Source organism: Corvus brachyrhynchos, unplaced genomic scaffold, assembly GCF_000691975.1.
Source record: "Corvus brachyrhynchos isolate BGI_N302 unplaced genomic scaffold, ASM69197v1 scaffold671, whole genome shotgun sequence".
NCBI lineage: Eukaryota > Metazoa > Chordata > Aves > Passeriformes > Corvidae > Corvus > Corvus brachyrhynchos.
In genome coordinates, this window is record NW_008236441.1 from 750,611 (window position 1) to 773,858 (window position 23,248).

Here is a 23,248-nt window from a genome sequence, read left to right on the forward strand (position 1 = left end):
AATGATTGATTGCTTTTCAGCCAGGCACGGTTCTGATTTTCCTGTGCTTTTAGTCTTACTGATGTAATCTTTCTCCTAGTAACTCATCTTGTTATCCCCGATGTTCCAATGCCAAGTACTGTCAAATGCATGATGGCTGTTCTGACTGGATGTTGGGTCCTCAAGTTTGAATGTAAGTATTAAATATGTGGGATTCCTTGGGGTTTCTAACCAGAAATTGTAGATGGGATTCCAAGGAAACTTTTTTTTTTAACTGCCCTGATATCAATGCTATCTTAACACAAAGTGCAAGGGATTGTTTTCAAATCTCGTGAACGACCAGAAATTTAATTTTATTGAATTCTAGGATTTGTTATGAGCAGTTTGCATTGAAATTGAGAGGAGACTTTGGCTTGTTTGGGATATATGCTCCAGGCCTGTAGGAAGTAAGCTTATGTTTACATACACGCAGAGATCTATTGAAGGTTGTAACTTCTAACCCAAGTTAGTATGCAAGTCATCTTTCATGCAGTCTGTAATTAATGTTTATAACAGTGCATGCTTTTTTATACAGCTGTTCTGTGGACTTAGACCCTAAATTTTGATTTTTTAGTTTATTCTTTCTGATGTATTTCTTAGTATGTGCTTTCACAGTAGTTGCAAAACCCATCTTCTTCCCCTTGACCTTTATGGCTAAGTCCCTTTAGCTAATAAGTACACTACAAATGAGTTAATTACCCGTGGAAAACTCACAGACAGATTTCATCCCAGTTTTCCACTGTGTGGCTAAACATCAGAACATAAGGATTCTTTAATGATCTGGATTTTCTGCTCACTAATGCTCATGAAAACACTGTGCAAAGCCTCAGAAGGTGCAAACTAAAGCACAGCATCAGGTTGAACACTGGACTCAGGGTGTTCATTTGGCTTCCAGACAGTTTGTTCCATGCTGGTTTTTTTAAGACTGAATACCATGTTTCTGTGGTGAATCCCGTGGCAGGTGCTTGGCTTCACTCAGCTCAGAAGGTTTGCAATGCATTCTGTCCTACATGCTGCCTTTATTTAATTTCATCTCCCTGCTAGTCAGATGCTTAGAAAACTTCTGAGTGGAAGGGAGATTTCATTAGTGAGACCTGAATTTAAATCTTCATGGAAGAACTTTTATGTTTAGAAGTGATTGGAAAAGAAAAAAAAAAATTAATGAAATAGTCCGGGGGTTATTCAGGGAATATTTTTATGGGGTTTTTTTTGCAGCTGTGTTTTATTTTATGTTGTTGGTACTGATTAGTACAATCCTGACTGCTAATGCTCCCAGCTTAGTAAGCAACATACTACTTAAAAGCGAGTGATTCTCCTCCCTAGTGGGAAATGTTAGCAATAACTCATGGGGTCTGATGCAGCTAAGTGCCTATAATTAACAGCACCACTCCATCTGTTCCCACCAGTCTGTTATCAGTCTTCTTCAGAGTCATTACAAGTTAAAGATTGTTATAACAAATAATGGGACTCCTGCTGATGGAACATTTGTCTAGGAAAAAGAGGTCCTTGCTTTTCTTTCCCATTTCCATTTATCGTGGCTTTTTGACTTCTATTTGGATAAGTTTCCTTAAATGTGATGCAAATAAACTTCCAGAAGTATGTGCATTTTCTGGTTATATAATAAATTTAAGAAGTTGTTTACGGTTCACTGTTCTAAACCATTCACTTAAAGTGAATTCATGTTGAAAAAATTCACTAAAATTTTTGAAAAAAACAAAGCTCAGTGAGGCACTTAATGAAGTGCTGACTGTGCATAAATGAGTGTTTGAATTTTTTTTTTACTACAAGGTAAGCTGCATTTGACTGTTATCCCTAAAGTTGTATTTATAGCCTACACATTATACCACTTCTTAAAGAAACATCACAAGCTTGCAAAAACAGTATTTCATTTGAGAGTCTCTTATGTTAACTCTTTTGTTACAACAGGCTGTGAATCTGTTTCTCTCATAAAAAGCAGTTTCCTTCTCTTGGATGATTCTAGGATACTCCTGTTTCCATGTGTCTGTACATGCAGATCCAGCATCCTAATGGTATTGATATTGGTAGAGAGGTAATGTGGAATTTTCCAGCAGAGTTTGAGCTGAGTCTTGGAGAGCCAAGACTCAAGTACATATCCTCAGTTTTGGGGTTCCCTTTTGTCTTCAGGTGGGAGATTAGGATGAAAGGATGTCACCACTGAGAAATAGTAGATCTTCACAGAAGAAAAATTGCATGTTACCAGTTGCTTTTCCACCTTTTCTGTAAATGACACGGTGTCAGCAGTGCATCCACTTCCCAGGCACCAGAGAATTGAATTGAGGCAGTGTTGTCACTGTGCTCCTTGCCCTTGGCCATATCTTTCACTGGTTTCATTATTTTATTGCCTTTATTATTTCTGGGATGGTAATAGGGCACGAAGTGGCGAGTCATTATCCTTCTGCGAGTGGGCTGAGACAAAGATTCAAGTATCACTGTATTTCCTCTAAGCTTTATGTGGAGCATAGAACAGTGTAATTAAAACCAGCAGAAGTCTTTAATAGCTTTTCAGCTTGCTTTTTTCTTAAAGTTACTGTCATCTGTTAAAGCAGGGAATGAAAAATGATCTCAGTAACGATACGCATTGAAACAAGCTTGTGTCAGTCCTGGCAGTGAAGTGTCTGGCAGAATTCTAAGCATCTGATTGCTCATTCCTTCCTCTGCTTTGCTTACCTGGAGCAGCAATGATTCAGCTCTGATCATTATAAGGAGACAGAAAAAACTGCTTTTCCTGTAAGGACTCGCAACAACAGGGAGTTGACTGGAAGAGCTAGAGGACTTCATGACTGACATTTCAAGGTGAAAACATCTTTTTGAATTTCCTGTGCCCATCCTTGTTTAGGCTGTTAGAGCAGAGGAGCAAAGCTGCTTGAGCTAACTGCTCCTCAGGCTGGACTGTCTCTCTTTCATGCATAAAGATCTTGTAGGTAACTGGCTGATTCTCAGCAAAGCCCTCCCTCCTTAAAACACCCCAAATTTTTGATCACTGGAGTTTCATGTTCTGTTTGCACTTGGAAACTTACTTCAGCTGCCTCCTGCAAAAGGACTCATAGCTCTGAGAGGCTTTAGAACTCTCCAAAGTGCAGGTTCTGGTTGTATTGGGTGTGCAGCTGAGGGCAGTGCTTCAAACCAGCAGGGGCTGAACTTCTGCACTCCCACAGTGTCTGCACCTGCTGGAAAGGAGCTCACAGTTTTACACTGTGCTGGGGTTTGCAGAGGAGAAAATGGGCATGAGAATATCTTAAATGTGGTGTCTGCTGAGGTTGGAAGTGGGTTGGTTTGAAATAAGGTCTAGAAGAAAAGGAAACCTTGGTGTTTCCAAAGCTCCCTCCGTTCTGTGTCATCCAGGTACTCAGTTTGTCATATTTGTGGCAGTCCTTTGTTCTAGCTCACTCCTGGTTTGAAGAAAACATTGCATTATGGAAGCCCTTTGTAAGGAAGAGGATGGGAAATACAACCTCATTCATTAAAAAGCCTGTGATGGGATCCAGAGGATGAGCACTCCTGGTGGAATTTAACCTGCCCTTAGGAAGGGCTACCTTCAGACACTTTGATCACTCTAGAAACAGCTGTGGCCAGTAGGGTTTCTTTCCAAAGAAAGTAAGACACCTGAGGCTTCAAGAGAAGGAATGATTTTCATATCACATGCTCCCAGCTTCTGGGAATGTTTCAGGACTTCCTAAGCATCTGTTCCGTTGTGTTCAATAAATATCACCTGGATTAACTTGTAAACTACCATTCTTAAGCAGATTCACTTCAGTCTCTGCAGATCGTGTGTCATTTCCGTGTGATAAAAAACCAGACTGCTCTTGTTTCACCAATGACATCTTTACCTCATGCCATGAAAATCTCTGAATCTGAAGTCACTTTATAAGCATGTAAGAGACGGTATAAAAATTCTTTCGTGTGCTGTAGTAGAGACCAATAATGCTGTTTATGAAAACAAATTGAAGCCCTGTGCTGTAGTAGAGGCCAATAATGCTGTTTATGAAAACAAATTGAAGCCAGCCATGCCAAATTCCCCTAAAGCTTTCTTTCAGTCCAGATTTCTTCCTTTTCTAGGGAAAAAAAAAATCCCACCGAGCTTTACTCAATCTGCATGTAAGTTTTAAAACCCCCAATGCAGATTGAGCTAAGGAAGTATCAGTTGCAGTCTCTACTAGATCTTGGACATGTAGTATTTCATCTTCTTTGTTGCTATCATGTATTCCTAAATTACCTTCAGCCATTCTGAGGGATTTTTGGGACTAACCTCTGCTCTTTGCTTTATTAATGCAAATCCAACAAAACTCCACTAAGGCTAATTGAGTTACTGAGAGATACCCCTGGGTATCTGTGGGTGATTACAACTTGTTCTTGGCAACCAGGTTTTTTTTGTACTTCATTCTCTTCAAATTGTTTTTGCTGATGCAGTTAGTTTCATTACAAACCAATAAGACTTACATGAATAAGGATTAGAGGGCTCTGATCTTAAATTTTTCAAATAATGATTTCTTTTATTTCCAGTACTAGCAGCTGCACTTGTATCAAAGGTCAATTAGAGTGGACACCCTGTTAACCTGCTTGCTCCTTAGATCTGGAAGGTGAGAAGGCAGGGGCAGCTGCTCAGTGAGGTAATAAGGATCAGTGTAAGTAGTGATGCTTTACTGATCTTGTTAATGAGGGGAAAAAATGAGCGGTGCTCTGCTTGCCAAGTGTGGTGGCACCAAGCTAAATGCGGACGCATTAAGCTAAAACTTCTTTCTGCCATGTTTTATAGGGACTTTAATGCAGGCCTGGGTTTTGCTAAAAGTTGGTGCAAATGACCTTGTTTATACCTAAAACTTGCAAGTTTGAAATCAGCTCTTTAAGAGGCTCTGAGGCTTGTGATGTTCTGTATTTCTAGGGCAGAACTCTGCATGACCCCTGTGCCCATGGGATCTGGCCCCACAATGGTGTTGTGTCAGGCCAGCTTCATTCATCAGTGCTTGCACACTGAAGCTGGCACTGCAAGGCAGCTCTAGTCCATGAGAATTGAAATGCCACTTGCCTTCATACAAGTCGTGCCCTTTCATGGGTGATTGATCCAGCTACTGAGATTAAACTAAAGGGCCATTAACACGTGGTTGTAATAATCACCCTCTTCTCTTTAAGGAAGAGAACATGGATAAACCTGAACAACCTCAAATTTAGATGGTCCAAACTTATCGGCAGTAGTATTAGGGAATAAGTCAAGATTTGGCTGAGACCCTGTGCAAGTGGGATGGCCTTATTTTAGAACAGAACAGACTTGATTTTTAGTCAGGCTGGCTGGTCAAGAATGCACAGACTGCGAATGTGTGGAGGAAAAGAACACAACCCTGATCTCCACCTCCTCGTAAAACTACAGGTGTCTTCTCAAAAGTAAGTTAGGTTCCCTTCCATTTTCAGAGACCTTCTTTAGGGCTGTCCTTGTCCTGAGATTCAGTCCTGTTCTGAACATTTTTTTGCATAAGTACTTAAGGTGTCCATCTCTGTTTCAGAAGGGAGATGGTGTCCTGATCATTTTTTAAATTAGGATAATAGCAATTATTTTTTTCAGTCCATTCATTTGACCAGTGCCCTGGCATCAAGTTCTCACTGGTGGCTTTTCAATATAGTGCTAAAGAAATGAGAGTCTGATCTCAGGACTTTTGGGAGTCAATTAAACATGGCTTCTATTTGAAATCAAAGGGAGATTTTGACTTAAGTGATGTAATGTCAAAAGAGCTTCTGGCAAAGTCCCTGTAGAAGTAGCAGACTGATACACCTGTGGGTAAAGTATGGAGTTTTATTTCCTTTTATACATTATCTTAATCAGTATGATACTCAGTTGGGTGAAGAGACCATTAAAAGGGAACTGTCTTGTTATCCAGCCACTTACACACGTTAGCAGCTTTAAAGTGAATAATGCCTGCTGAAGGAAGTGACCTGGGCTATACTGAATGGACTCAACTTAGCACTCAGTTTTCACAGAAACTAAAATCCCTAGCAGTGGAAAAAAACAAACAGGTTGGAAGGGCCTGCAGTGTGTTCTAATCTTCTGTTTGTATCCCTGCTCTCAAGTGTGAAATTGGGATATTATTGTTTTAAGCACAAGATCATTTTGTGGTGGTCGATACCATCTCCTGGAAGAATGGTAAATCCTGCTGCTTCCAATTGACACCATAACACAACCAAAGCTGATTATGCTGTCTTTGAGAACCTCACTTGTGCTAGTGCATCCATTAGGATTCACTGCACCTGAAAATGATAATGGAGATTTAGAGATATAGAAGCAAGTGGTGGCTTGACACTACATTTTGTGTGGAGAAGGGGGAAAACAAACAGGAAAATAATCTTTTGTTAAAACAAATGAATAATGAATTAGGTAGAAAAACAGCTTAAGCCCTCTCTCATTTTATCTCAAATATGAGAACAGGAGCATGTTCCCCTTTTGTTTCTTTTTTTGTTATGATATTTGACTTCTTTAATTCTTTAATGCAAATTTTGTAGCATGCAGGAGTAGTTGAACAGAAAGGAGCCACTTGGCAACAAATCAGTCTGAACAAAATCTGCAAAGGACATACTGGTATCCATCACTTAAGAGTATTTTGCTTTCCTTCCTCTAGCCAGGACTCCTTCCTCCATGGATAGATAATCCTTGACTGTTCACCTCAGTGTTGTAAGCACCTTCCCCAAACACTGGTTGCTACTGCATCAGTTTTTCTGGCCCATGTGTCAGAGCAAATTCTCCTTCTAGATCTTGTGTGAAAAATATGTTCACTAATTGAAAATGTACTATTTTTCCATCACCAAAAAACCCCAGAGGGTCTGTTGCTCCATGAAGGTGTGTGTGTGTGTAGGCCTAACAGTGTAGCCTCTTAAAATATTTATGTCCAGGGAAAATACCTGGGCACTGAGAATGCATACTCTTGGCTTTTTATGCCATGTGGAAAACACAGCTTTTGTGTCACAAACCTGTTAAGACACAGATCTGGCCTGTTTCTAGCTGGGAAAGAAAAGTTAAAATTAATGAGAATGCTGATCATGCAGACACTTGGCTGTTTGCATGCTTCCAGTTTCTCCAGGAAACAGATGTCTGCCTTGTGATTCTTGTGGGCACAGTGAAAACAGGACACAGGTGGATGAGTCTCTCTTCTGGCCCTGTTGGAGGACTGTAATTATGTGTGACAAGGAACTTTGAGGCTTTCAGGCTCCTTGGAGGACCTGGCAGTGTGAAATGGACTGATGTATGTATGTGAAACAGACCTCACTGATTTTGCATTCTATGACATCAACACTCCGTTAACATTAGTCACTTCCCTGACTTCATTTTTTTTTTTTTCAGGCAAGCAGCAGTTCAAAAAGACATTGTAGTCTTTTGTATTCATTCAGTCTTTTATTACTTTTGTATCCCATTTGCTTCATTTACTGATGCTGGCACTGGATGCTTAATTTGTGATGTACTTACTGTATCAAGCCTCATCTCTGTAGTGAAAGTCCTTGAAATCGAGCTTTTGATGGTGGATTGAAATAAAGCATGCTCTTAATGAAAGGACAGTTCCGTTCTTGAGATTAGATGAGACTTCTTCCTTTATTGTAAGTGGCACCCATTAATATCTGTATTTCCTTGGAGGGAAAGGATAGCAGTGTAAGTTAGAGGCACATGGACGCAGGAAGTCTTGTTGAACTGTGGTGATTTAAAATAAATAAATAAAATGTGAAATAGCTTTTAGATTTATTTTTGAGTTATGAGTACTGAAATTAAGTTATCAGTATTCATAGCTGTTATCAATAATGAATATGTGAGTTGCCTTTCTGGAAAATCCATGACTAGGTTTGCCCTTCTAGTTCATGTTAATTTTCCTTGAAGGAATGAACAAGTGCAAATAATCAATCTGATACTTGTACAGGGAGGGAGATATTTGCTGCAATATTCAGCCAGTAGTAATTTTCTGTAGGGGTTTATCTTTTTTGATGTAAGCACTTTGAAGGACACCTACTACCCAAAATGTGAATTCCCATTGCATTTTGTGAGTTTGTTTGAACTGACAGCAAATTACTGAGAGTTTCTTTCAAGATCTCTCTGGATTAGATATTCCTATCCATTGGCTACTTACTGCCATGGCATCCAAGTACCTTTGTCAGTTATATTTCTCTTCATAGCCTTGGACTTCTTTCCTTTTTAGGGTCAATCCTCCACATTTCTCTTTTGATTTTGTTCAGTTTATATTTTTTATGTACTGTGGGTTTCCTATTTTCCCGGTGCAAATAAGTTGCCTGAATTAGAAACACTGTACAAGGAGTGAGGTGCTATAAAAGTTATGGCCTCGGCCACATTGTAAATCCTTGTGCAACCGTTTTCAAAATCAGCTTTGCAAACTTTTTCCTGGGTAATTCTTATTAATGACTGCAATGTACATGCAGGCAAAATGTTCCATCCTTGAATGGGTGACCACAGCAATTCCTCTCCCCGGAGTGAGGTCAGGCAGTACGCTTTATGGACGTTAGCAATGCATTACCATCAGTGCATTCTCCATTGGAAAAAATAACTGGCCTTAAAACAAGGTAAAAACATGTTGACTCTAAAAGACAATCTCATTATGCAGCAGTGCTAACAGAAATGAATGCCACTGTTAAACCCCAGCATAAATCTCCAGTTCGTGCTGATCCTGGAGACCTTGAAATCCCATCTGATTTGTTATTTGAGGCCGTAGCTGCTCAGAAGCAGCTTTGTGCTTGCCTTGTAATTGCTCTTCATCAGGCAGTTGTGTCCATTTCATAACTGCCGTGTTGGCTCTGCATGCTGGCTTTGAGCTTCCCAGCGATCAGCAGTTTGACATTTGACATTAAGTGGTTGACCTTTAGAGGGTAAGAGGAAGAGCTAATAATTTCTGGTGTTTATAGCACTGATTTTAGTGCCATATTACTTCTCTCCATCTCACTTTGCATCTTCAGGCACTGTTGTAAATTTTTTCGGGTTTTAAAAGCAAATTGCTAAAGCACACAAGCTTTGGTGCTGTGTGGATGTATGTCTTGCGCTGTAATAATTTTGTCTTAGCACAGCTCTTTATTCCCTAAAATGACATGCAAGCCTCTCTTGAAGCCTGGGGTCTCTAACTTTTGCCTCCCTTATTGTGGTATTTGTAGGGGTACAAGCCTGTCTGCAGAGCTGTGTTCGAGAGCAAGAAGAGAAGTACGAAGTCCAAGGTGGCCCCCAGCGAGGGCGGCTCAACCGGGAGCAGCTGGTGGGTTTTATTGCTCCAGACAGCCTGGATTAATGACCTGGGGCTCGGGCAGCTCTGCCCTTTGCCACACGCAAAGGTGCAGGAGATGTAAAATTTTAATGTGGTCTTGTACAGAAATTTGATTATGTGCAAGGTGATCCAAAGAGCTGTGAACACCCATAAAGCTGTCATTTTTCTCCATTAGTGGAGATGTTGCTGTAACCTTGTCAGGGGAACACTGTATTGCACTCACTGTATTACACCTGATGGGCCAGGAAGTGATGTGCTTCTGCCTTCTCTGCTCAGCTTTAGAACACAGTTTGGAAAGTTGAAAGAAAAATGTTTTTATTACTATTTGTTTCCATTTAGGGCCACTTTTATATTTAACTGGGATCATTCCTGGTTACTTGCTGGATTACACTGGAGAATTTATTAACTTCATTGTCACAGTAGCTGTAAATATTCCTAACTCATAGTTCAAACCCCATTGTGCTGGAAAGTATTTAAACAGAAGCAAGGATTTACCACATAAACAAGCTTTTCTTGGTTGCATACTTACCCTTAGAACCTTGCATGTTACTGTTCTAGTGTCCAGTGGTGCTTATTTTAAATTGTAGGTGTTTTGTATGCTCTGATTTTTCCTTTCCACTTTCTTCCTCTCTGTCAGTTGTGAAGTCCTGTATTTATGCTTGGTTTTTTTTTCCCCCCCACATAGCTGCCTAAGTTGTTTGATGGATGCTACTTCTATTTTTTGGGATCTTTCAAACATCACCAGAAGAGTGATCTGCTGGACCTGGTGAAAGCAGCAGGAGGCCAGGTCCTGGTTAGGCAGCCCAAACCAGACAGTGATGTGACACAGACCATCAACACAGTGGCCTACCATGCAGAGCCCACCTCTGACCAGAGGCTCTGCACCCAATATGTCATCTATGACGTGGCTTCCAAGTTCCAGCCGGAGAAGATCCGGCAGGGCAAGGTGTGGATGGCCCCCTCCAGCTGGCTCATAGACTGTGTGATGTCATTTCAGCTCCTGCCTGTGAAGTGAATATCAAATAGCAGCATCTCGAGAGCAAGGCTTTAAAATGGGCTGAATCTTGAGCAGCTGGGACACACTGGCAAACGCTGCTCTGAAGCTGTGATTTGGATTCAGGAGAGCTTTGAGCATTTAAGTGAGTGACTAAGATAACTGATGTGCTGGAATAAATGAATGTACAATGGAGGAGAGGATTGTAAAGTGTGCCTTGGCTTATTTAGTATGTTTTATTTTTACACCAAACTTAATAAATGCTTAATAAATCACTGACTTAATAGATCACTGACTTTTTGTAACTGGGATTTTGCAAAATGAAACCTTTTACTTTCTTGATTTGAACCAGCCCTTTGTAGGCAATTGAGCATGACCCCTTTTATGTTGTGTTTAACATCCATTGATAAAGATCTACTGTATTTATCAAGATTTTCCAGGCCAGAATTTGTGTTTTTTAAAAAATGGACTCCATGCATTTGACCCTGTGCAGACATGTAAGGTGATATGTGACATTTATTATAACTTCTTACAAGTGAATTTTGCTGGAAATTCTTGGCATGGGATAAGTCTTGGAGAAATCAGAGTTAAATTAATGGCCTGAACTCATCTGGAAGTAGACAATTTGAGAACACTGTATTTAAAAATCTTGGTCTAAAATTTACTTATTTGTAAAAAGGTGAATGCTTTACTCACTTCTGTCCTCATTTATGCTTGTAAATGTGTAACTAGAATTCAGTTCTATTTTCTGAAGGCTTTGAAGCATCAGGTTCCATATTAAATTATTATAATAAATATTTTTGTAAATTTGGATGGTTGCTCTCATGGCTACTTTAAAGAAAAAAAATAGTGATCACGAAAGAATTAGGCTTCACTTTGCACAGTTGCACCTAAACAGCTGGCTACACTGGATCAATATTTGATTATTTCATATTACAATATTTCTCATAATGGCTCAGAAGTTATTGTCAGAATCTTCCTCACTCTGTGCTCTTGTGTAATATTTTGTATCTTAGTTTGTGAATTTGTAATTGAAAAATGGTGTCTTGGAATAATACACAATAAGAATGATGGTTGTGGGATAGAACAAAAGTTGTGTGTGTTTGTTTTTGTATTGTTTGTAATAAGGAAAGTTTTGTATGCATTAAGTCGGGAGCATCTGTTGCATGAGCTTGGCTGCAGAATAAGTGCATATCCCGTACATATCTCAACAGGTAAATGGAAGTGCATTTCTGTGAGCTCAGTACAGCTGTGGAGATGGTGTACCACACCCAAGAGCTGCTTTTGCAGAGGAAGAGAGCTGTTTTCTGTAACCATTGCTGCTGGAGGTCCTGTGCTCTGTAGAACTCTTAGAACTGTACACAGCAGGTAGAACAGGTACAGTTTTCAATAGCATCTGCTGGATTTGAGTAGCTGGAGTATTTTGATCTATCACTTATGCTAGACTGAGTGATTGCTCTTCAGTAAATGCAGGGCTCATTAATTAGTGGAACAGCCCCTGGGATAAATGTGGTTTGGAGTTCTGTGCAGATAAACACTGGCAGAGAATGAGGTACCAAGTCGATACTGCATGGGCTTGGGCATTTGTTTTAGCAGTTATGGTACATTTTAACTTGGCATTTCATAGTACATCAATATACCTAATGCAGTGTTCTTTCCAAAAGTAGCAGTGAATCTCTGCAAAATGTGTAAGAATGGAGATTTTCTGCCCTGTATCAGAAAGAAATTCGACCCATCACTAATCCTGCTCTATGTCCTAAAGTAGAGGCAGCACTTTTACAGATTCAGCCATTGTTCCTTGGCAGATGCAAAGAAACTCAAGTTAGAAAATTGCCATGAATGTTTTGGGTTTTTTTAAGCTATGCTCTGAACCTCGTCCCTGTTCCCTTGAATCCAGTTGTGTTATCAAGCAGCATTTCTCTCCAGTCACATTAAGAATCACTCCATATCATACTGAGGAGAGATCCTTAACCAAGATTAACTCTGGCCCATCTGCTTCAGGTCTCTCAGAGTGTGATCAGCTTAAGTAGATGTAGCCTTGAAGAGCCTCACAGTGGACCTGGATGCCAGAGTTACAGCAGGTGCCAAACACTACTGAAGCACTGCAAGTACGCAAAACTTAGAGGTCAGTGACACAGAGGCTGCATAATTTGCTCTTGCTCATTGTTGAAAGCAGAGGGGTAGCACTTGATAAAAGAGCCTTGTAGTAAGCATAGATCAAGTGCCTTAATCCACTGGATGGATTTTGGCTTCTGAAAGCAAGGCTCCAAACTCCTGAGGCATGTGGTAAGGAGTGTGTAGGGATCATTTTTCACTGTCTCTTCTAGTCCAAAACCTAGGGTGCACTAAAGGAAAGTACTAGGAGGCAGGCTGAAAATGGAAGAGGTATTTCAGGAAGTGTGAGAGACTTGTGGCCCTGATGGCCATAGTAGTCTGGCTTAGTCAGAAGCTGTGAGTAGATGAATTTATCAAAATCTTCTTTTAAAAGGTAATAAAGAACCTTAGCTATAACATGTATTTATAGTAGTATTCTCCTGATAACCTGCATATACTTAATGTGCACAGATGATTGGGGCATCTCATAGAAATACACTTTGGGTTGGAAGGGACTTTAAAGATTATCTAGTGGTCATTACCTCATGTGAAGAGATAGAATTCGAAGACTTGCATTCCAGATTATAGACGTTTTTATTGATCTTGATCAAAAATACTGTAAATCACAGAATGGCTTGGGCTGGGGAGGACCCTAGAGCTCATCTCATCCCACCCCCTGCAATGGGCAGGGACACCTTCCACTATCCCAGGCTGCTCCAAGGCCCCTCCAGCCCGGCCTTGGACACTCCAGGGAGGGGCCAGCCACAGCTTGTCCGGACAACATGTGCCAGGGCTTCATCCCCCTCACAGGCAAGAAGTTCTTCCTCAGGTTAATGATTTTCAAGCATCTTCCCTTGAAAATGATCTGTTACTCATAATTAATTAGTTCATTTGGAACACCTGATAACACCTTCAATAGCAAAGTCTGGGGTTCAGTGACAGCATCAGTTTAACACCCCTAATAGTTAACATAAGGTAACATTTTTAGTAAATACTGTGAGATCTTTTTGAGTGATGTTTCAATATTTCTGCAAGTGGTTCAGGGAAACAACAGGCAACTGAGTAGTACCAAGCAGCAGTAGCTGCTTTTGCTCTCAAATCAGAAATGGCATAGCTGGGAGGTGCTGTGGCTCTGTTGTCTCACAGCCCTCTTGTAATGATAACAAGCACGGGAGTGTCCGAAGGTGCATCTCTCTGGTAAAAGAGATGTCAGCAAGTGCTTCACCCAGCTGGCACCTACACAGCCTTTAGGGGGATAAAGCCCCTCTCTTGTGTGCTGTCCTAAGCTCTTGAGCTGAGGTTGAACCTGACTGGCTCTGTTGGGACCCAACGTGGTTATCTCTGATCAGCCTGGGCAAGGCTCATGGAAGGAGCAAGCCACTGAAGGGAATTAATTCAAGGAAGGCAATAATTCTAGGCAGGGGATTGAAGCTGGTTCCATTTCCTCCAGAAGTCCAGTGTCTTAAGACCAAACTTAACTCTGGAGCAGTTATTTTGTGTGGCAGTCTTCCAGGAGAATTGGGTCTTGGCTAATGAAATTCCTGCACACATTCTGCTCAGGACAAAGCTGTCTGCATGGAAGCTGCAGCCTGGTAAGACTGCACATTGGTGTGGGTTATTTGGGGGAAATGTATAAACGCAGGGATCATCTGGTCCCCCTGCCTGTGCTTGGCTGTGCTACTCCCAACTCCTGTGGGCTAGCTTTGCTGCCAGCATGGCAGAGGGAAGGGAAACATCAGCTCCTCACTGCCAGCCCTGTGGTGCTGACAGAGCTGCTGGGCAGGAACTGTTCTGGCCTGGCCTGTCCATTGGGTGAACTACCAGCAAAGTCTGGGTAGCAGCATCTTGGCATCTTGTTGAGGACAAGTCTGTGAAACACAGTAGAACAAAGCTTTTCCTTTTTCCTCCTTAGGCTATTTTGTACCTCAGTGCTGGAAGATCACCTGGAAATGGGGTGGATTTGATGTCACATTCATTGGTATTAATTGGTTTGGTCCCATGACCTTTTTCTGCTGTTACTCCCATAAGCACTTTGATGGAAAGGTTTGAATCTTCGATACCTACGGGGACTGCTTTGTGTTTAGAGAGCCAACAAAGCAGGCTTAAATACCAGCTTAAAAACTACAGCAAGAGGTCTTTGGACAGCCAGATAGTATTGGCTTGGAACTGGGCAGCAGTGTCTCAATGGAACAAATGAAGATTCAGTTGTTTTTAATAGCAGTGCAGCATGTTCTATCTTTTCAGACTTGTTTGATTTAAATTAATGGTAGTTTAACTAGTGTTAAATTGCCCTTAAAAGCAGAAGAACATTTTGTGTGTAATCAGATAGAAGAAGGGGAGGAAGCTTCCCCACCTTTATTTATTTTTTTTCCTTTTTTTCCTACGGAGAAAATGCACTTTGTGTGCTTCAATTTAATTCCTGGCAGGAGGTCTGGTCTGATGAAGTAGCAGAGAGCCGTCAGCTCCCGCTGCGTGTGTGAGACCCTGCTGTCGCTCTGCTCTGAGATGCTGAGGCCGCGGGGCGGCTGCTGCGCAGGGCTTGTTGTGCAGCAGGAGTTGGGATGTCTGGCTCCAGCGGGTGTGGGAAGAGCTCTGCTCCACAGCTGGGAGGAGCCACAGAGCAGCACCGCCCGTGGCTGCCTTACAGGGCCTGCCCTGGGTGTCCAAGGGTGTCCCAGAGGCCGGGAAGCTCCTTCCCTGCTGGGCACAGCTGGCAAGCACAGCTCTAGAGTTCTGAGCTCCCTTCGGGGCTGTGCCTGCCCAGTGACAGTCGCTGCAGCAGTATGGGCTCTGCCAGCAGAGCAGTGCTGCCGCGGGGGCTGCACCAGAGCAGGGCTTCCCTCCACAGGCCCCGCAGCTAAACAGGTACACAGTGATAAAAGGGTTAAAATGGGGATTAAGAAATGGAATGTGAAGCAGCAGCTAAGCTGGCTGTTTTGCTCAGCTTGCTGAACTGATAAAAATTTACTTACTTCTTCAGCTAGTGTGGGGCTGGGTTAATTTCCTGCTAGTTTGGCGAACTGCTAATTCTCAGAAGAGCCAGACTCTTTGGTGCCAGGAGCAGGGGTGAGGCTGCCTCTTATGGTGGCTCAGTTGCAACAGGAAGGCTCCTGAACTGAGGTTTTTGGATTGCCATGCACAACTGTGTGCTTCCCAATCGCCTGAGGGGGGTCCCAGTCTCTGCAGGGTTTGTGCTGAGTGCTACTGGCACCCTGACCAGGGAAATGGTTTTCTCCTGCTCTGCTGGAAGTGTCAGCTTTGAACAGCTGGTGCCAGGAGAAACCCAGATCAGCTATAGCTTGGGTCTAGCTGGAATTCATGGTCTAGCAAAATTTAATTCTGCAGCATAAAAGATCTGAAGGAACGTTTAAAAAAAAAAAAGTGGGCCTTTTAATTGAATTAAATATTAATATGGATAATGCAATCAATGCTTTATTGATTGCATTAGCCACAATAATGTTTAATTCAATAAGTCTGCAGTGCTGAATTTTTTTCTCCTCTTGTGCAGCAAGGGAATGCCATATGCTCTGCCTGGCTGTGTCCCCCAGGCTTGTTCTAGGAGAGCAGGAGATGACAGGATTGGGAGAGGGCAAGGGAGCCAGGCTGTGCTCTGGATTGAACTGCTTCGTGTGCCCTCAGATTGGCTGTGTAAAGCCAGGGTCACCTGCATGGCTGGATTCAAACCAGCTACTCTTAGTGGCATGCATCATTTTTAAAGCCCTCCCACAAACAATATTGTTATTCATGCAAATACTGCCCCTGACCCCTGTGTGCTTTGCTTCTGGAGCCCATGCCCGATGCAATGCTTCATTCCTGTCCCAGCAGCTTGTGTCTGTCAGAATGGGAAGATTTTCTACCCTAAGCTCACTAACGTGCTTCTGAAGAGGTGCCAGGTTCTGGTTTTAAACCCAGCCAAGCTTGAACAATTTTATCTGTGGTTGTAGGCAGAAGGCTTTTATTAAATTAAAGTCACAGTTTTGTTTAACTGCAAAATTGGAGGCAGATGTTCTCTCCAGCTCAGTCCGCTCACAGTACAAGGTTTCTGGTCTCTGGTTCTTTTCTCGCTGTGTACCTGTTGCACAAGGTGTGGTAAAAACATCTGGGAAGAGCCTGGAATAAACATTGGGGGGTTTTCCACTGAGGGCTTTTTGTCGCCTCTTTCAAGAGTGCTTGATGAAAGAGACCTTGACTCAATAAGGAGAGATGGAGTTCGAATTGGCCGACACAGAATTAGCAGCTGCTGCAGTGTCTGGGGCTCAGAAATAGCCTGTCCAGGTCTTGGAAGCTACAGATTTGGTGTCCCAGCCATCAGCAGGACACCAGCCTTGCCCACGGAGCTGGCTGGGTGTTTGGGCCTACCCTGCACCCTGGGGCAGCGTGGGACACGCAGGTTTTTAGCAATCTCTGTGGCCACTGAGGAGATCCTCACCAGCAGGCAGAGAAAGTGGGGGGGGAGAAAGGGTCAGGATTTGATTTGGTCTTGTTGCATTCCATTTACATGTGTCAAATCCCAGGAAAAAGCCCATAACCTTGCTTTTATTTCCTCCTTACAGGGCCCGTGTGTTTCAGCACAAAGCCTTATTAGTGTGCAGGGAATCTGGGTGCAGAAAGGATGGGCACAGTGAGCTCAGCTGCAGTCAGCCATCCATCAGGACCAGGTTTGGACACAGCCTTATATTTTCCCTTGGTTTGGAGAGCCTGCAGTCAGGTACTCTAAGGAGGATTTGGACTGAAAGACAGGCTGTGAATGCAAAATGCAGTTGTAGCTCCCAAACTCACCTGTAAATGAGTAAGTGACCAGATGCAGCAGCTCCTGCTGTGGTTGAGCTGCTGCAGTTGTGGCACGCTAAGATCCGCAAGTTGGAAGGAGCCACAGTTCCTACTGAAGGCCAGGCAAGGCAGTTCTGGCTCTGGATCAGTCTCTGGATGGCACCACAGTGATCTGTTAAATTGGGGATGGCACTTGCACTACAGGCATGAGCAGTAACATTTGACCACGGTAGGTAAACACACCTGAGTGCAGCAGGGAGAGAGGCTCTAAGCAGGGCTGGGGATGTGCTGCCTAGTCCCACACATAATTAGTGCACATTAACGTAACTATTTCAACTGTCTTTGTGTATTAAATGACAATATTCACTTCTGGTCTCATTCTTTCCCTTTTTCCCTCACATCACTGAAGGAAAAACACTTGAGTCTTGACAATTCCAAAGCAGAACACACAGCAAGTGAAGAAATCCTCAAATAAAGACATTTGAGGCTGTTTTGTCTCTCCATTGCCATGGTCATCCTCACCTTCTCTGTTCCTGCTCTATGCTGTGTCCAGGCTGCTCCTGGTATTTCGTCTTCAAACAGATGATCTTAAAAAAAGATAATTTTGTACCTGCTGGAGGAGGGAAATCATTGTTTTGGTGCTGCCTAGGTCAGCACAAGAACTTGGGAAGGAGCTCATGTGTTGCACTGCCCATCAGCATTTGTGTGGCAATGGAAGAGGTTTTATACAGGGGTTTCACAGCTCTGCTCTTGGGATGAGCAACAAAATTCCCCTGCTAAGGGGCAGCTGCAAACTCACTCTCTGAATCTTTACCTCTCCAGACCCTATTTTGCAGGGTTTCTCTGCCCAAAGCAGATTGGAGAGCTCTCTTTGATCATCTTGCAACCACCTTTGCATGGGTCCCTGCTGTGCCCACTTCAGGATTTTAGACTCATTCCCTACATTACAGCAGTTCCACAGTCGGGTTCCCAAGTGTTTCCCTCTAATGCATTTTGCATTAGTAGCTAGTATCAGGAAATCTAGTACCAAAAGGTTAATGTACATCCATTAGTCCTCTTTCCCCCCTTCTTCTTTATGTGCTAGTAGAAGACAACCAATTTCATTAAATACATTAGGTCTGGAAAGGGTCTGGAAGCACTTGAAATTCTGTATGTGCAGAGCTGTGGGGCTATTAATATTGTCTTGTCTAAGCACTGCAGGTAAAGTGGGATTTGCGGATGTTGAATGATACCTTTCAGGTGTTTTCCAGCCTCCACAACCTTTCTCCTCCTCTTAAAAAGAGTTGGGGTTTTTGAGACCTTCTCAATTACTTGCTTGGCATCTCCTCCTTCTGTGTGCTCTCTCAGCTGTGGGCAGGATAAAGGAGGAGGGATGTCAGGGAAGTTGGGATGGTTGTGTGGGCAGCTGAGCTGGCTTGGACAGCCAGACTGTTCCTCCAGCTGCAGCAAGTGGTTTTCTCCCTCCTCCCCCTGAAGCCAGCATTACAATTTCTGTCCCACTAATTAGGGCGAAGCTGAACCCTGTGAGTATCTCATTGCATTCTCTGACCTGCATTTTAGACAAGGTCAAGCTGTTTCAGTGAAAAAAATCTATTACTCTAACAATCCCAAGCGGCAAGTGGGAGGGCTGGAGGGGGACTGGCTGTTTTGCCTCCTAATGTGTTTATGATTTGAGGAGCTTGCCACATTCTTTAACTGAAACCTTATGTTTAGCACAGCAGACCTTTGAAAGTCAGTAATTTGGGTTGTGATGCTGTAATGTCCCCTGTCTCTGTGTATATTGGGTTTTCATAGCAAGGCTTTGGGAGCAGGAGAAGCTGCTGGAAGCACCCCCCAGCAAGGAGCAGCAGAGACAGCGTGTGATGCGCTGATTGCAGCCCCCATTCCCTGGCCCCCTTTACCACTGGGGGAGAGGAGGTAGACAAAGTATCTCTACTGAAGGCTCAGTGACACGAAGATTTTTAGGTGAAATGGGGGCATCCAAAGCAGGGTGCATGAGCAGCTCTGGGCGTGCGAGTTCAAACTTAGCAGAATCATGGCCGAAAGAAAAGAAAAAAAAAATCTCATGGGCTTTAATTTCACTTAATGAGAAACCATTCACAGTGTTCCATTTCTGATCCATATCTTTCCATTCCTATTCTAATGGTAATTACTGTAGCAGTTTATTAACAAAGAAATCATTTGATAGCTTTCACATGATCCCATACTTCAAGTATCTAACAACCTATTGATTCGATAGCTTGGCAGCATTCCTGATTGAGGAGCTGGAGTTAGATTTTTTTTAAGCACTTTGATCATCTCACATGCAAAGGATAATTATTTTTCTGGATGAAACATAGGCTGGATTGCAGAATGATGGAGTCTGCAGCACGTCCTTGTGTGGGATCCCTGCTGTACCCACAGTCAGAACAAGCAATGTCTGTGCTCTTATAGAGGGCTGGATTTCTAATCCCTGAGTTACTGCAATCAGGTGTGCAACACACCTGCAGAGAGGTAATTGCAATATTTGTCACTGCTGAGTGTAATTATGCTGCCCAGAGAGCTGTGGATTCCCCACGCCTGGAAGTGTCCAAGGCCAGCTTGCATGAGGCTTGGAGCAACCTGGTCTAGGGGAAGGTGTCCCTGCCCATGGCAGAGGGTGGAACAAGATGGGCTTTCAGTTCCCTTTCAACCCAAACAATTCTATGGTGATTCTTTGATATCTTTATGGAGGGTTTTGTGTTTGCACCTGTATGCCCTGCTCTCCTGGGCCTCAGGTGCTGCGTGGAGCATGTTTTGCAGTGACAATGCATTTTGGTAGCCCTCGCTCATGCCGCAGACTCATGGCACTGCTGGGTCATTCTCTCCCCGCTGCTCTCACTTTCTGGATGGTTCTTTACTCTTTCAAGATGACTGGGGAAGTTTCCCTGGACAGCAGTTCACACTGGGACAGAAGACCAGGACACTGCAGGAGCTCCTGGAGGGCTGTGCAATTTGTGAGGGGGGAGTCTGCCCGAGCACACAAGCCCAGGACCGTGGTCCAGCCCCTCAGAGACAACCAGCAGCCAATCTGCCACTGTACAAATAAGGTTGTGTTTCTGGGAGCAGTGTGTGGCATAGGCTGCTTGTGCACGTTGCTGTCATGCTTTTTGAGGACTTCTTGAGATTGTTTCAAATTTTATTGGAAGCCAGTGTGGGAACTGTGTTTCTGCTGTTTGATGGGGAAGCTTGCCTAGAAAGAGGCCCAGCTAATTCAGCAGGTAGATTTGGACCAAATGCCTTTAGTCACATCATGAGCCCTTCTGAAAGGAATGAGGGGAACAAAATACATGGAAGCAATTTGCTGGAAGTTTTCTCATGCAGGTTTGAAAAGAACAGAAACATTTGGCCTCCAAGAGGAGAACCTGCCACCTGTGTCCTCTCAGGGCATTTTATGCACATGACCCAGATGGGTCCCTGAACTGGCTGGTTAATAATTCACATACTTCTGGAGCAGCCTGGATTGATCATGCAATGCCCAGGTGACCCTACAACCTGTTGGGAATAAGGTGCTGGGAGAACTTGAATTACATGTTGGTCATTTTCTCATCTCATATATCACAGACTGAAAGCTTTATGACTTCAGAGCTTACTGTATTAATTTTATGCATGAGTGCTTTATTTTTGCCATATGAGATCTATCACTGGCTTACTAGAGCAAAATATCATTAGACCTGGAAAAGGATTTGGTCACTTAAACTTTGTCACCAAGGATCATTGCACACAGATTATGTAGGGCTGTACTGTGCCATTTCTCATGTGTTTATTAAGTGATTATAAATATCCAACTGCGTGCCTTCAGGGACAGTTGAGATCTGTGACTGCAGTAACATTTCATTTAGAAAGGTGGCACACAAGCAGGGATTTGTGTCTTGGCAGGGCCCATCAAAGGGTTTGCCTGGTGAGAAGGTCTGTTCCACCTTAGGGAGCTCTCCACTGTTTTTAAGGATCGGTCATAGGTTGGACTCAATGGTCTCAGAGGTCCTTTCCAACCAAAATGATTCTGTGATCCTGTTAATATTGTGCATTTTCTGACATCCTGGTGGCTGGCCAGGACCCTGAGGTACCCAGCCTGCAGCCCATGCCAGAGCCCTAGAGTTAATCACATTGAAGTACTTTGGCTGCTTTGTTTTCCTCCATCTCAGTTCAGGATGTCAGTCTTGAAAACACCACAAACTTTTCAGAAGTGCTGAGCCTACAGTGTCCATTGTTTCAATAATAATGAGTGGAATTTTAATATGAACCCATAAAATATAGTTGTTCACCCTGAACATTCAAACTACTTCTGCAGAAGCCATTTACTAGCATGAGGTGATAGGACAAGGGGCGGTGGCTTCAAACTGACAGAGGGCAGGTTTAGATTAGAGTCAGGAAGAAATTCTTTTCTGGTGAGACCCTGGCACAGGATGCCCAGAGAAGCTGTGGCTGCCCCATCCCTGGGAGTGTCCAAGGCCAGGTTGGATGGGGCTTGGAGCAACCTGGGATAGTGGAAGGGGTCCCTGCCCATGGCAGGGGGGGGAACAAGATTGGCTTTAAGGTCCCTTCCAAGCTAGGCCATTCCATTTCCCAGAGTCCGAAGCTGTGCAGGACCACAGCTGTCCAGCCCAGAGCTCTTCCACTCAGTCACCAAGACCAAAGAGCAGCCCACATCTCCAGACTTCTCTTTCCATTTGCTGCCAAGACTCCCAGCAACCTGATGCCTTGAGCCAGGTTTTCCAAAGCACTCTGGCCTCTTTGCTCACTGCAGTAGGTTTTATTTTCCACTTGTAAAGCATTTGCAGGAGAGCTGGTAAAGGCTGGGCCTGTTTGGAAATGGATGCTTCTTTAGGTCCCTTCTTTTCATGTAAAATTTTATATTAAAATGTTTCCTGTTGGGCATGTAAAGCACAACCTGGAAATGTAGCTGTTCTCCATTTCTGGATTTCCACTTATAAGTGAACAACTCAGGCCCACCTTTGATTCAGTGATCCACAGAAGAAGAAACAAACCTGCTATCTGCCTCTTAAAAGTTAATTAATGCTTCCATGATTCACTAATGGAAAAGACGGAAATGAGAAATAGGTGAGCAGTAAAGAGCTGCATAAATTCACCAACAAAGCTGAAGCCTGCAATTGTGTTCTGAGCCTGAAAACACGAAGAAATGGGGTTTAAATGATTTGTGACCAGAAGAAGGAAGAATTTCCTTCTGTTACACGACTTCATGTAACTTTTATTAGTTTGATGATGTACAGAGGGACTATTTCTCTTGGAAATGGCTTTTTGGTTAACATTTCATTTTCCTCCCCAAAGTTAGCTCTCTTGCAGTGATATGAAACACAGCTTCCTGTGATTTCCTAGCCCCCAGCTTTATTAACAGCACTTGTTGTCATTGCAAATGATCTATTTCAGGCCAGGCCATAAAGCTCTTGTCTTGCAGGTGAGCAAGCCCTTGCCCTTTATCGCGCAGCATTTCCACAGCAGGGCAAGGATGAAAAATTGGTTAATAAAAAATAGCAAGAATAAAACTCATAATAGGTTGCATTGATAGTTGCATCGCTTTAATACTGGCTGCTTCTCTTCAGGAATCTGAGGCTGTGCACTAATTTAATATCACTAAATTGCCCTGGTATTTGGCGTGATCTGTCCCGATATTGCATTTCCAGCCATTGTCACTTTGGTATTACTCAGTGCATCCAAATAACACCTGGAAAAGTACCAAGGTCACTTCTACTTGCAAAAAGCACAGGCTTCCAGGGTCTTAGAGGTGGTGCAGATTACCTGGCAGTGGATTAAGATACATTTATCACCAAATAGATATGAGAAAATCGGATGGAGCGGCCTCTTGCCATGGGAATAATTTCCTGTGGGGAATGGAACTTTTAAGATCATGTCTTGGGAATGGGGAGAGATTCCTGGTGTTGTTGGTGCTGAATGTAGCATCTTCTCATGAGGACAGTTTTTACCCCTGCATCCTCTCCCAGGAGTAGGTTCTGGTCCAAATTTCTGTTTGTTTGAAGGGAACGTGGCTCAGTTGTTCTCATGTTTCTTTCTTTTCACGTTTTCTAGCCTGCTTGGTTTCTCTTCTCAGAGGTAACAGAAAGGCTGTGATGCCTCAAGGCTTCCC

The 23,248-nt window shown here is 43.1% G+C and overlaps 1 protein-coding gene across 1 annotated transcript in view; it reads left to right on the top strand.

Annotated features, from left to right (window-relative positions):
• BARD1 (BRCA1 associated RING domain 1) overlaps window positions 1-11,076 on the top strand; it is a 40,784-nt gene extending 29,708 nt beyond the window's left edge. Inside the window, exons 9-11 of the mRNA XM_008643577.2 lie at window positions 80-172; window positions 9,163-9,260; window positions 9,955-11,076. Of these exons, the coding sequence (XP_008641799.1) occupies window positions 80-172; window positions 9,163-9,260; window positions 9,955-10,284 (521 nt within the window). The 3' untranslated portion in view covers window positions 10,285-11,076. The remainder of the gene's footprint in view (window positions 1-79; window positions 173-9,162; window positions 9,261-9,954) is intronic.
• The last annotated feature ends 12,172 nt before the right edge of the window (window positions 11,077-23,248 follow it).